Source organism: Lathamus discolor, chromosome Z (genome assembly GCF_037157495.1).
Source record: "Lathamus discolor isolate bLatDis1 chromosome Z, bLatDis1.hap1, whole genome shotgun sequence".
Lineage (NCBI taxonomy): Eukaryota > Metazoa > Chordata > Aves > Psittaciformes > Psittacidae > Lathamus > Lathamus discolor.
Window position 1 is genome coordinate 94,481,559 of NC_088909.1, and position 14,794 is coordinate 94,496,352.

General features: G+C 42.5%; 1 protein-coding gene across 3 annotated transcripts in view; it reads right to left on the bottom strand.

The window, feature by feature from the left end:
• The window catches only part of PARP8 (poly(ADP-ribose) polymerase family member 8), a 118,294-nt gene extending 103,788 nt beyond the window's left edge, over positions 1–14,506 (bottom strand). For 2 of the 3 annotated variants that reach the window (XM_065661529.1, XM_065661530.1), the window contains exons 1-2: positions 13,893–14,044; positions 13,168–13,222 (exon numbers count right to left, since the gene is read on the bottom strand). In XM_065661529.1, the coding sequence (XP_065517601.1) occupies positions 13,168–13,222; positions 13,893–13,983 (146 nt within the window). In that variant the 5' untranslated portion in view covers positions 13,984–14,044. Of the gene's footprint in view, positions 1–13,167; positions 13,223–13,892 lie in introns of all 3 variants that reach the window. The other variant, XM_065661531.1, reaches the window with a different exon arrangement.
• Between the last annotated feature and the right edge of the window lie 288 nt (positions 14,507–14,794).

Consider the following 14,794-nt stretch of genomic DNA (forward strand, 5'->3'; position numbering starts at 1 on the left):
TCCAATGCACAGGAAAACAGATACAGGCCAGTACACCTTGCAAGGCAGGTACTGCAAGACAAATAAATTTCACTCGATGGATACTTAGAGAATGGTTCAAAAGGCCAGCAAGTCTGTTTCTGTGCTGCAGCTGTCCCACTGCCTTGTTACTAGTGCACAGGCACTTCCTTGGCATGCTCATCCATCTTCACTTTCCGGTGAAAATAAAGTTCTTGTAGATTTTATTCTGAAAGACTAATGTTTTTTACCATGCTGTTTCTCAGGATACCTCTGCAGGGTCATTTGCCATTTTACTAGTGGAAGCATGAAGTAGCTTGCTATCAGAGCTGAAAGTTCAGTTACCTAACTTCCTATCATCAATACAAATATATATACTGTATCAGGAACATAAACAAGGCAAGTTACATGTTGGAGGATCCTGATGAAATCTCAGATAAGTAGAATCCCTCACAAATGCATTTAATAGATAGCTGACTTACCAGCTATTCTCTTCTCAAAATGCTATTGGCCATGTGAGGTGGTCAGTGTTAATGAAAACAATACTACCAAAGGAATCACTGAGTACCAGAAGCCTCTGTAAATAAATATACACTATGTCTAAACATAAGGAGAGTTTTTAGCCAGATAGATGGCCAGGCACATACACAGGGTTATGTTCTTCGAGTGTAAATAAAACCACTATCATTGCTTCAGCTTTATGCAGATGACTGCAGCTACAGGTATTAAGATGGCAAAACACATCAAAGCAATTGAACTATAAATGGAATTCTTGTAAAATAAAATTGGCCAAACATTAAACATTAGCCTCAATTACTCCAATAATCTCTAACTTCAATAAATGGACTGATAAAGGTAAAATATGACCACATAAAGGAAATCAAACTAACTCTTTAGTTAGGCTTATGTCATCTCATCTTATTCATTTACATAGCCTAGCGGTAGAGGGTAACAGGTTAAATGTAGAAACCCTTTACGTATTGTATTTCAGTCAAAATATCAATCAGAAGCAAAATGAAAATGCTTATGGAATAATCTCCTGAAACTTATCAAGTAGAAGAATAAAAACCTACCAGTTCTGACTGATTGACTTCAAAATAGAAATAATCTATGCAGGAAAGTCCCAACATCACCCCAGCTCACCCATAATTCAAAGATTTTTCAGTAGAGTATATTAGCTAGCTGATCATGAGCATATTGCAATCATTAGACACTGAAATCACTGAAGTTTGAGAGCTGTAAAGAATTCTCACTGAGTAGCACCTAATGTCCCTGACACGTACTGCCACTGCAGAGCCATGGGCCGCATCCAGCAAGGAACTTCAAAATACTAGGGACAGAATGGCTCAACTGTTTCACCTGCCTGAGCCTTGAATGCATGTTAGTCAAGTGCATAAATTGTTACCGGTGTTAAATTTTACTTAGAAATACTAGAATAAGGTGTGGTATTGATCATTCTCAGCCCTTCAAAATAAAATGAAACAAAACCTGGCATTATCTCTGACGGAAATAACACTACCGTAATATGTAAGACACCCAGCTTCAACCTCCTGCCAGAATTATTCACTATTATTACAAATAAATGATAAACAATTCTGAGAGAAAATTTACAGAGGTAAACGTATAATGAGAAAACAGGTATTTACATTGTGCTTCTCATCTTTAAGAGTATGTTGATTGCAGATGAAAGCACATGGCAACAAATTACATCTTATTCTGTCTTTACTGTTTAACACACAATCTCTTTAATAAAGATGTGTTTATTAAAGAGATCTTTAATAAAGATGCCACACAGATCTGGACTTTGTACTGATGTAACTCAGAGCTGAATGCCGACCTGTGCTCTTCCTTTCCCCTGCTCTCTCCAGATTTCTCTTCTACAGTCCTTCATGCAACAGCAGCAGCAACAGAAAGGGAACAGTGAACCTCTTCCTGTGACAAGGCTCTGCCCCGTTTGGTCACACACTAGTGCTCCCCTGAGCAATGTTGCAGAACCTCTGCCACCCTTCTGGCCATTGTGGCAGCTTACCAGGAAACTGGGGGGTGAAACTCATTTGCATCAACATTTAAAACACTCACACAGATTTGAATCAGAGAAAAATGAAAAGAAAAAAAAAACCCACTAAGAGATCTTATTATGGAGAGCTCAGATGTTTTCAGAGCTATAAATCCTCTGAGGAAAAAGATGGAATGCTAACGAGAAAGATGACACCACTTGTCTAAATCCAATGCGCATGCAAGCACTGGATGTGGTCTGGAGTGGCTGCATATGTTGCAGGTTTGTACATGCTAGGTTACTACATAAAATTAGAAGTGGAAAAGAGATACTCTCTGCTTATAGCATCCCTTCCGGGAGAAAATATTTTATGCTTAACCTGAAGGACTCTGACCCCTCTGGGAAGCAGAGTCAATGAGAAAGGTCTGTGATCCATTTCCAACTCCTTTTTACCAAATTTCACAGATACTGAACTCACAGAATTCCTCCCATTTGCCTGATGAGCTTTCTGATGGAAACAAAGTTTCCACCACAGCTCCATCCCCCTCCTTTCCCTTATTTCATTGAAGTAGTTAACTATTTATTTTACCTGACCTGACTCCCTCCAGTCGGCCCTGTGGAGTTACGCTGCCTGTCAGCCTGCAGCCAGTCACCCCTGTCCTGACACGGGAGGAAGTGCAAGCTCCCATGGCAGGCTGCCAGGCCCTGCCCCATTGCCCCTGCTCCCAAATCTCTCTGATCAAAGATTCACTTCAGGTAGAACCTTTTTGCCCTGTACTGGGCACTGGTGAGGCTGCACCTTGAACACTGTGTTCAGTTCTGGGCCCCTCACTGCAAGAGAGACATTGAGGTGCTGGAGCGGGTCCAGAGAAGGGCAACGGAGCTGGTGAAGGGTCTGGAGCACAAGTGTGATGAAACGGCTGAGGGTCTGCGGTAGGGTTTAGTGTGGAGAAGAGAAGGCTCAGGGGGGACCTTATGGCTCTCTACAACTGCCTGAAAGGAGGTTGTAGTGAGGTGGAGGTCGGTCTCTTCTCCCAACTAACAAGGGATAGCACAAGAGGAAACAGCCTCAAGCTGTGCCAAGGGAGGTTTAGGTTGGATATTAGGAAAAAATTGTTCACTGAGAGGGTGCTCAGGCATTGGAACAGGCTGCCCAGGGCAGTGGTGGAATCAGCATCCCTGGAAGTGTTCAAAATCCGTGTAGATGAGGCTCTCAGTGACATGGTTTAGTGGTGGCCTTAGCAGTCCTGGGGTAGAGGTTGGACTTGGTGAGCTTAAAGGTCTTTTCCAACCTGTTTGATTCCGTGATTGATTCTATGGTTCTATGATCCCAGTGCTATATCAACCAAGGTGTGGAAGAGCAGCCTTAAGGGAGGGTATGCTCAGTGACTGCACCCCCCCCTCCACTTACACAGTTGTGCAGGGCAGACCCCATGGCCCATTCCTCTGGCTGCACCTGCTGGCACACCACTTGACAGATTTCCTTAGTCCTACAGGTGCTGAAGGCATACTTCACAATTCCTGTGCCTTTGGCGCTGGTGATATTCTCAACAGGCAAAGGGTTTTCAAGCCCAGCCCTTAAAAAACATACCCAAAGAGGCCAGCTCACACTGGTGAAACTCCACCTACAGGTTGGCAACAGGATGAGTCATCTATCACTACAAATGCCTCCATCATTACAAATCAATGCAGAAGCCAATAAAGGAAAACCTCAAACAGTATCATAGAGGGCAAAAAGTCACCCTCAACCAGTTTTATTAGGGGACACATGAAAAGAACTTTGTAATGATTCCAAAGGCAAGTACTGAACACCTCAGAAGTTCAGAATGACAGTTAATAGCACCATGCATGTAAGGAACTGTGCATTGTTACTGATGGAATTATCAAAAGGTTTTCTATATTTGGGGGGCAGAATTAGTTACTGGAAAGACACTCCCAAGGATCCATAAAGAGTGTTTTGTAAAAGTAAGTAGCCTATATGGTGAAGAATGGGAGACTGCATAAAGCAATTTTTTTTTATTATTGTTAAATTTGCTGTTCTATTTAAAACATTTTCTATAATGCACAAATAGCATTCAAATGTTATTGGTTCAAGCCAAATTGCATTTTTACACCTGCACAGCATCTTCAGTGAAAAATCCCAAATACACACTATTTCTAAACATCTCTGTTCAGTCCTACTTAGGCACAACAAAAATCACAAAAACAACCCAGCTAAAAAGGAGTTTTAAACTTAAATCATCAAACAACTCAGGCTGCAGCTGCAATTATTTCAGCAGTGATTTCTTTCCTAGCCACCCACATATTAGACACCAAAACCAGAATAACGAACAGCAGTGAACATGTGATTGCTCCGATTAACAGTGTGAGCACCTGTTTTTACTCTGGTGAAACTTCCCAAGAACCTAAACAAGCATTTATTAAAAAGGATTTATATATATATAATCTTATATTTTATATATATATAACCTGGGAGATATGTGATCTATAGCTCCCCCATGTTCCTAACCTGCATAGTACAGTTGTTTAATATCAACTATTTAATGTCTGTGTATGAACATAACAGATACCACCAGTTTTGTACAGCACCTCTGGAGAACAAAGAGCCAGAAAAAAGGTTGGGAAAGGACAAATTGGGAAGGAATGGAAAAATGGTTTTAAGGAGCCTATGCTCTGCAGCAGCATGGCTGAAATGGATATGGCCATTTCACACCAAGGTTGGTGTGAAACCTTCTCTAAATTATGCAGATTAAAGTCATCATTATCTCTCAAGCAAGGGTGCAGGGATGGTATTCTGTGGGACAAGACCTTCCCTTTGCCAGAGGGATCCTGTGGGAATATCTACATTGCAGACAAACAGGTAAGCACTTTGTCAAGCTCACCTTACTTAGCATTGGAAATAAAAAAGGAGACCACTGTGGTGTCTTGGCTAGGGCCTTTGCTTACAGGGTTGCACCACACGCAAATGTGAGACTCACGTGCCACACTGCTGAGAACAGCTGTTTGCTGTGCACAAAAAATTCTCAAGTCTCTGTCACGAGACATCTCTGCCCCATTTTAGTCTGCCCTGTCTCGTCTCATTCTACCCCAATATGAGCTGCTCCCAAAGAACTTTATTTATAGCTCACTCTTTCAGCTTCCATGAAATTCGTCCATACCTGTCACCCAAAACGCGAACACACATAATGCAGAACGTCACTTTGGTATGTAATTCATCATGCATAGATTAAACTATGTTATTACAAGTCAATGAAGATAACATACTACATTTATATTTAGCTTTGTTCTATTCAAACTTCCTTAACAAGATGACTATAATTATAGACAGGTCCTCAGTGCTGTAAATTGGCACAACTTTACTGAATTCCATGGCAATTTGTCAATTTAAATTAGCTGAGAATATGGTAATCATGTTATATCACATAAAGCACAACAGAGAAATAACTTGGGACAGAATACAGATGGGAATACACTGTAAGCAGCCAGAGTAATGGTGAAATGCTCATTAGCACCAGCAATTTATGATTATTTGCTCATCACTTATGTCAAAAGTTCTGCAACTGTTACATACACTGAAATACACTGGAAACACACTTCAGAAATTGTCACCTTTCACAGTGGTGTTTCACTCAAGGACTTGACCCACCTTGTTGTTGACTGATTATGCCTTACTAATAGGGGAAATAAGGAAGAACTTTGCAACCAGAGTAAAAGCTTTTCTTGACCTCAAATGACAATCCGTCTATGTCATAGAATCATAGAATCATAGAATCATAGAATAGTTAGGGTTGGAAAGGACCTTGAGATCATCTAGTTCCAACCCCACTGCCATAGGCAGGGACACCTCACACTAAACCATCCCACCCAAGGCTTTGTCCAACCTGGCCTTGAACACTGCCAGTGATGGAGCACTCACAACCTCCCTGGGCAACCCATTCCAGTGCCTCACCACCCGAACAGTAATGAATTTCTTCCTTATATACAATCTAAACCTCCCCCATTTAAGATTTAACCCGTTACCCCTTGTCCTGTCACTACAGTCCCTAATGAAGAATCCCTCCCCAGCATCCATTCCTATAGGCCCCCTTCAGATACTGGAAGGCTGCTATAAGGTCTCCACGCAGCCTTCTCTTCTCCAGGCTGAACAGCCCCAACTTTCTCAGCCTGTCTTCATACAGGAGGTGCTCCAGTCCCCTGATCATCCTCGTGGCCCTCCTCTGGACTTGTTCCAGCAGTTCCATGTCCTTTTTATGTTGAGGACACCAGAACTGCACACAATACTCCAGGTGAGGTCTCACAAGAGCAGATTAGAGGTGCAGGATCACCTCCTTCAACCTGCTGGTCACACTCCTTTTGATGCAGCCCAGCATATGGTTGGTTTTTTGGGCTGTGAGCACACACTGAAGTGAGCTAATGTTAAGTTTCACATCGACCAACACCCCCATGTCCTCCATGAACAGAATCGATAGCTTTCATAATTTTTAACCTGACTTATGTAACTGCGACTCCTTTTCTCTTTAGTGACAGCAAATGCCTAATCCTTATTAGCACACTGGGACGCCAGCATCTTCCATACATTCATGCCTGATTTGAAGCCAGACAGTGCTAGATGTAAAACGTATTTACAGTCTCTGTCTCTGAGTGTTTGTTACCCTTTGCAAAGGTCAGTTTTTAACTGAAATACAGGATGAACGTGTTTCTTCGCACCTTAAATAAAGGCTTAAACTTTATGAAGTAGTATTTTTTAGTATCTACTTATTTATGTTTAAACACAGAAACAGTATAGTGGGCAGTTATTCACCACAAGGGGGACAATCTAAAACAAGTAATAGCTTATATGTAAAATACAGATTCAGGTACAGAAAGAACCTGGAGTCTCCCTGCTCTCATCCACTCCCTGTAGTGCGCTTCACAGGGAGAATGCATTTCTTTTAATTCACTAGAAATCGCTAAAACCAAATAAATACTAGAACTTCTCAGAATTTACCATTTTAAATAAGAATTCCAAAACAAATAACTAAAATGGAAGAGCCAAAACACGGAACTGTAAATGTCCTTAGACTACCTAGCAAAATACCTTAACAAGGAGAACTAGTGGCTGGTAGTTGCACGCAATTTCACTGCAGTAATGAAGGTAGAGCATCTTTAACCAACATTACTGTTTGCTATAAAAACACCCACACCCATCAACAGCAAAATCTGGCATAGGGACTATATGCCAAAGGCAATGATGCTCTTGTGTTATACAGCTATTTAAAAATAAAAAGAAAAAAAAAAAAGTATGTGCACACAGGTCTGATAAAGGTGAAAGAGCTCTTTCATCTTTGGGGGGCTGATTATTGTGACTCCTTACTTCGTGCTCTAGAGACCAATACCGAAGTAAATTAAAACTTCTGTTGGCCTGAGTTAACAAAACTAGTGTATGCCCAAGGAGATTCTTGAAGAGGTTATGTTCCTCCTGTTGCCACCTAAACACATCCAATTTCACTGTTCTTGTCATCCACTGATAAAACATGAGTCTTTCAACCTATAAGCCTACAAAATCCTACTACTGGAGTTTTACACCAAGCCTAACAAGCCTTGTTCTATAAGATGGCTAAAAGTCTTGACAGCAAAATAATTCCTTAGAATTACATCTTATTAAAAGAAATTAATATGATCAGTTTTCAGCTGGAAGTCTATTAGAGCTACAACAATGTATGAAAGATTTCATGTGATATTCACAGACCCATATTAAACCAGTAGATTACTTCATATAATTCCATATCCACAAGGGAAGGCTGCTGATGGTATTCATAACTGTTGTACGAACACATTAACTAAAAATGTTTTCCAGAAGGTTTTTTTGTATTTGAAGGTTACGGTTTTGGCCTGAAATACTGTAAATACAGTAAAACTCTTTTTTTTTTTTTTTTTGGGGGGGGGAGGCGGAGAGTAAGGGGGTGTTTGTTCTTTGCGTTTATTGGGGGGGGGATGTTGGAGTGTTTGGTTTGGGTTTTGGTTGGGGTTTTTTTTTTTGTTTTTTCCACTGTTTCGTGTACATGTATACTAAAATGGCTGGACTTCACACAGTCTTAATCTGGACAAAGTCAATACAATCATTTTAGGTATTTTCACAAAACAGTCCTTGTGAAGAAATCATAATTTCTATCTCAACTAATGTTTATACCTGCAAAAACTCTGAAACCATTTTGGGACTCAGCTTAAGATTTCATACTAATTCTGAGTGAGGGACAGGTAAAGAGGTTTTCTTGCGGCATAAAATATTTGGAATTAATTTTTTTCAAATTGCGCTCTTTAATAACCTCAACACAAAGTTAAGCACAGCCATCATCAACAGAAGATGAACTGTCCTTGCACAAACCCTTCCTAAGCCCTGTATAAAACCTATTCCAGCTAAACTGAAACCATTCAGAGCAATGGATTTCATAAAAATCTTATTCTCATTTTCTTAGGTTGTATTTTCAGGGACACTTTCATACTACGTAAACCACCACTGTTTCCAAAAGGAACTGTCCCACCTTCTCTTCCCAAACACCGTATCGCCACTAAACACACTCATGCAAGGAACCTGACAGAGGAGCTAGGTTAAAAACAACCTATCAAAACAATGCTGACATTAAAATTGATCATTTTGGAAAGAAAAAAAATGAAAATGTTCAGAAAAGTCCTCCATTTTGATATTTTCTGATGGACACAATTTTACATTTTGGTTTAAAAAATGTTTCTCAGTTCTCTCTTTTCTTGCTAAAGTAAATATAAACATAAATTTTAAGATTAAAAACCACATCAATTAGCCCAAAACCATTTATTTTCAAAGCCTTTTTTATATGGAAGGCTTTCAGCATTATCAGAGCGACATGAGGATTTCAAAATTTTTCACCAAATGAAATCTCTCATGCAGGCAGTTTAATGAAATTCACGCAAGTAGTAATCAGGCATACCACTAAATAGGGAAAAAAGGTTATCTCTATTTATCACCAAGTGGTTCAAACACCTGGCAGACATAATGTGCTAGGACATCAGATAGTAGTTTTCATCTCTAGCCATAGAAAGCCACAAGCGATTTAGTTACCGCTTCAGTTGCACAGCTCCCCAGCTGCAAAATGTTTCACTGCTACAGTGAGGTGGGAATTAATCCATCAGTTTTCATGAGAATTTCTGATACTACAATATTAAGTGCTATGTACAATCTCTTAAATAGAATACAAGAAGCCAAATACTCAAAAGGAATACAGCGTAAGTTAAAATTTCACCAATATTTTAGGAAAAGAAAAAAAAAATCGCTTTGGAATAAAATTCAATCACTGTGCTAAAGTACAGAAAGCAGAACACAAGAATCCACTGCGCAAATAGGAGATGAGAATTTTGCTGACAAAATTAATCTGTATGTTCAGTTCTCACAGGTCTTATCTGGTTTCTTTATAATATGCTGCAGCATTAGATCTGTTCTTACGCACAGTCTTACTGTCACTGTCCCTCGCTGCCAATGAAAGTTAAGTATATGTTTGAACAAAGAGGTATTTTAGGACTGATATGATGTCCTTGTTTAGCCTCAGGAAAAAAAAAAAAAAAAAGACCAGTGGGGGTGAGAAAAACACTAAGAAAAGGAAACACCTTTTTTCAGGACAACCAAGCCCTGCTTCTATGTAAACCATGTCAAATGACATATAAAGTGAGAACAACTTCAGGGCGTCACACATTTTCATTTGGAAAATAACAGATCAGCAGTTCGGAGCCTGCATGGGTTCTGAAGGAGCAATGTTTCACACAGGGGCAGAAAATAGGAAAAGGGAAACAAGAGATTCTTTAAAAAATAGGAAAAAAAAAAAAAAAGAGCTCAACATGTTCACAGTTTAATATCCTTTTTAGATCCTGCAGTAAAAAGCATAAAAAATCCAGCCATTTCTGATATTCTGCCAGATGTAGTTAAAGAAGAATAAATCTTGCATAGTCACAGCACCCAAATGGACACCTCACTTTGTACAAAATCTATCACCCTACTTATTGCTGACAATGAAATTAAAAATTACTAAACTGATAAAAAATCTGCTCCCTATTTAGTTCTCATATTATGCACAAAGATGTCCTTTCTCTAATGAATTGCTAGTTACAGCCTTCCCAAACCACGAAGCATCTCTGCAGTGTCAAACAACTCTAAAATTTGGAAGTGTGAAGACAGTGCACTTAAAGAGAAAAAAGTACAGCAAAGTACAGTCCAAAAGAATTAACTGAACTATTACTACTTTTCTGTGGCAATACATGTTAACTCCACTGAAGAGATGATAAATTTGCTCCAGATCAGGCCTATCTATTTGGATTGATCTGCAGCGTAGTCATGTACTACTTCAATATTTGAATAGTACTAATGTAGGAAGAGGTTGTGCTATCAATGCAAGCAACAAGGAAAAAAATCAGGTAAAGTCAGAGAAGCTGGCCCCAAGAAGAAAAATCTCCTACAGATAAACTTAGTGGTTTAAAGAGTAAATACAGACAGACTTTAGGTCCTCATCTTAACTGAAATAATACTAATACAGTGATTTCATGGATTTATACTGATTTACTGAAAATTTAGCTGAAATTATGAATTGGGACCACTGACAGTAGGCACTAGAGGCAACTCAGTATCCAGAGGAAAACCCCCAGTGATGTTTAACTTTCTAGCATTGTCGCCTGCCTTTATACAAGAGTAAGACAAAGAATCCTCCTTCTCAAATGGAAAACATATTGCCTTCTTTCAAGGGTTTCTGCTCTTGTATCTAACCACTATGGCTAAACCAAAGCCATAATGCACACTGACCTAAAGGAAATTCTATGGGAAACAAAGCATGAAAAAGATTTCATTCCAAGCATGGCTAATGACTGCTTACATACTGTAATTTTCCTTCCACACTATTTCCAGTCTTACTCATTTAAATCTGTTTCTCAGTTTGAACATCCATGCAGTGAACATCCACCCCTGTGGCCAATACTGAAAACCCCATGTTCCTGTTGGTTTGAAAAACAAAGTCATCAGCCTGCATATCTGAAGTAACTGGACAAGGCCTGTCGGCTAATATTCAAGTCTATAACCACAAGCTAATAGAGGTCTTGTCATTTAGGGACAATTGCTGAGTACAGTAGTCAAAAAAATTGGGTCACCACTCAAGAAGTCCACAGCTGCAGCAATGGCAGTAAGAAAAAGATCATAGCATCATGGCCAAATGCAAGAATAAGATCCTTAAGATAGCCTTGTGTTCTCCTAAACTGTTCTCATGTATATCACAGCTGTTGACCCTGTAGTGGAGACTTCCCCGAATGCTGCTGCTCAATCAGCACCTTCTCTGAGAAGAAATCATTAACTCATCCTTGATGTGAGAAACTAAAGTTTTCAAGTTAAGTCAAGGCTGAGGGTTTTCATTTTATGTACTTCACAAGAGAGCTCACTACCGTAAACCTGCCACTGAGCACACCCCTGTACAATCAGGATATTGTAAAATGTCTTTCTAGGTCATAATACAAACAAGTGGAGAACACCAAACCCTTACGTCAAAGGATGCTTTCTAACTGTCCTTCAAATGTGAAAAGGAAAGTGATACTTAAGTATAATCTAAGTAACAACCCACTGTCTCCCAGTTCTGTAAACATAATGTTTGTTTCTCCTTTCAGTTTGAATTTTTAAGGTCCTAGTTTCCAGTAAACAGTGTCACAGCAAATGCTGACAACCATGAAAATTCAAGGCTGCAGGATGTAAGGCCTCCTTCCACCTCTCCTTGTAGAACGGACATTTTGTTCCAACATTTATAAACCAGTTTGTTTCCAATCAGTTATACCCTTAGGCTTTTTACTTTGCTCAGCTTGGAAACTGGAAACAATAGACAGGTTTCACTTCCTGGTTCCCTGCCGCAATATTCATATTAGAAAACAATGCAAAGGAACTTTCAAAACCGATCTCTTAAATTACATGGCAAATAATATGTTAGATAATTTTTACTGAATCAACCCTTTCAAAATTTTCTTTTAAAACAAGACTAAAAATAAATACTAAAGCACTAAATTAAAGAGTATATATTACAAGCAACCTAAAAATACAATGATTTTCAGCTGCTGGGTGAACTATTCTACTCCACTGAAAATGGAACTGAAAACAGAAGTTGTCTTTTCCTTTAGCAGGAACAGGCAGGGTAGTGAGGTGGGAAAGCACTTTTCTGAGTGATTCCACAGCCTGGAATTCACCATCTGGGAGTCTGATCCTGCAGCCAGACACCAAGCATGCACAGGGGAGAACCCATGGCTGTGGGAGTGTTGCCTGCACCGAAAGGTGCACTTGCAAGGGAGACAGTACTTTAACCTGACATACCCTGGGAAAGAAAAACAATTCCTGAAAGTAACAGGCCAATCTGGAGGGGGTGAGGGGGAAGTAAGATTAACAAATAAAAGCAGGACTTCTTGCCCTATGTAATAAAATTCAGATAAAAGAGACACAGCATGTACAGTTAACACCTTTCTAAGTAAAGGCAACTAACAGCCAGGGAAACAAAAAGGATGTGTGCTCAAGCTTTTACATAATTTCCTTTTGAAAACAAATACCACAAACACTGAAATACAATTTAAAAACATGTACATGCAGAGTCCAAAAGCTCAGAGACTGTTAGAAACACTATTTAAACTAACACTCAATAAAAACATTTTCCAGCCTCTTCAACTATACTGACATTCCACTTACTGTCTCAGGAATTTGATCTGGTCAATTGCAGTCTTGCATTTGTCGCGGGACTAAATACGGCTCTTGTGTGAGAAAGTAAGGTGCTGATGTGTAATTTGGCCCACTTGTTATTAAATTGTAGCCTTCCCTATTTTTTAACATGAATTAACTTTGTATCATATGTTGATGCCTTTGCTGTGTTTTTGTTAAGTTTATGTACAGCAGAGATTCTATGTATTCACAAATAATCAAGGAGTAACAGTCAAACTTCACAGCGCAGCACTCAGAGGAATGAGCCTCTGACAACTTGGACCACCTTTCTGATCACCTCGCTCAACACCTCTTCCTCAGTTTATAATTGTGCCAAGGCAGGTGATTTACTGACCCTCCTTGCAAGAGGAAACAAAAATGCCTGCCACGGTACTGAACTACTGCATCTCACTGCCAGCAGGAAATGAAGGGGGTCACTACTGTGCGAAAAAAAAAGTACCTTTTGGAGCCTCCAATATAGGTGAAGGTAAAGGTGGAGTCTGAGTACCTGAAATCTGAAGACAAACAACTGTGTTATTACAACTTGTCTTTATTTTGGCTGAATTAGGCGGGTTTTACGGACCCGCATTCCTGTTACCGACCCCGGGGTGGGCGGAAAGGGGGTCGGGGTGAACGGGGGGAGATGCAGCATCTCCCCCCAGGCCCTCGCAACAAGTGCCGGTGCTATGGCAACGGCCGGGATCTCCATTGTCGGGAACGGCAACAGGCAGCAGCCAGGCACGCTCGTGCGGTGGATAACCGAGGAAGCCTCGAAAGCCCCAGGAATGGGTGGGAAAGGACGTTCATAACTGGAAAGGGGAACGCTCACCGCCGGCCGTGTCGCCGGGCGGGCGCGGGTGAAGCCCGGGAGGCAGCGGCGCAACGAGGCACCAAGGAGCTGCGCCAGGCAAAGGCAGCACGCACCCGTACCCGCACGGCTCTGCGTGCGGCCGCTGCCGCGACCGGGATCCCCCCTCTCCCCGTCTCAGCTGGCCTCACATGCTCTCGGAAAGGCAGGAGAGGAGGAGGAGGAAGGGAGCGGAGGGCCGACACACGCGGGCTCGGCGGCAGCCCCCGCTGCCAGTAACGGCGGCGAAGGGCACGGGCACCGCGGGGGGAGCGCGGTCCGGGGCGGGTGGCGGCAGCCTCTATGCTGCCAACCTGGCGCTCGGGATTGAAACTCACCTGCAAACAGGCAGTCCTTCTCCGCCTTGCACTTTTGGATCACAACGTCAATATCCTTCTGAATCCTCTCTTGTCTTGAACACATCCCCATGAAATAAATCCCGGGGGAAAAAAAATAAAAAGCAGCCTTTATTTCCACACACCCCACCCCCCGGGCTGCCAGCTTTTAATACTCGGTCCGAAAGACAGACCCCGGGGCTGGCGAGCGGCAGTCTCCCCGGCGGCCCGGAGGGATCCGCTCGGCCGGCTGGAGGACGGGGGAGGAAGGCGCCGGGAGCCGATGTTGCATGCCCAGATGTGCCCGCCCAGATGTGCCACCGCTGCCGGCGAACAGCAATTTCCTCACAATGGATCCAGCGAAGGGTGGCGGCGGCGACACGGGATCCCCCACCTCCCCACGCCCTCTGGGGTTTTGGGGTTGGTTGGCTGGCTTGGTCTTATTTAAAAGGAGGGAGGAGGGAGGGAGGGGAAAAGGGGGGGTGGGGGGGGAAAGGGGGCGGAGGGGGGCCAAGGCGACCCGACGCTCACATCCTGGCCCCTCCCGCCGGCAGCGGCGATGGCCGCGCAGCAGCAACGCGGAGGGACGGCGGGTGAGCCCGCACCCGGTCTTTCTCGGCGCGGCGGGGCCGGCGCTGCTGCAGAGACGCTGAGCCGCAGACACTCCCCTCGCTGCCGGCCCGGCACGTACGGCCCCCGCCGGCTCCCCCGTTGGAGGCGGCGCGGGGAAAGGAAGAGGCGGATGCACAGAGCAGTGCGGGCGGACCGGGAGGCGGCGGCGGGATCGATGGCCCAGGCCCCGCCACCGGCCCTCGCCTCCTCCACCTTGCCCCAGCCCCGGGTACAGGCTGCCGCCACCTCCCGAGCAGCGGGGAAATGCAGATGGCAAGTGATCCGGAAGGCTG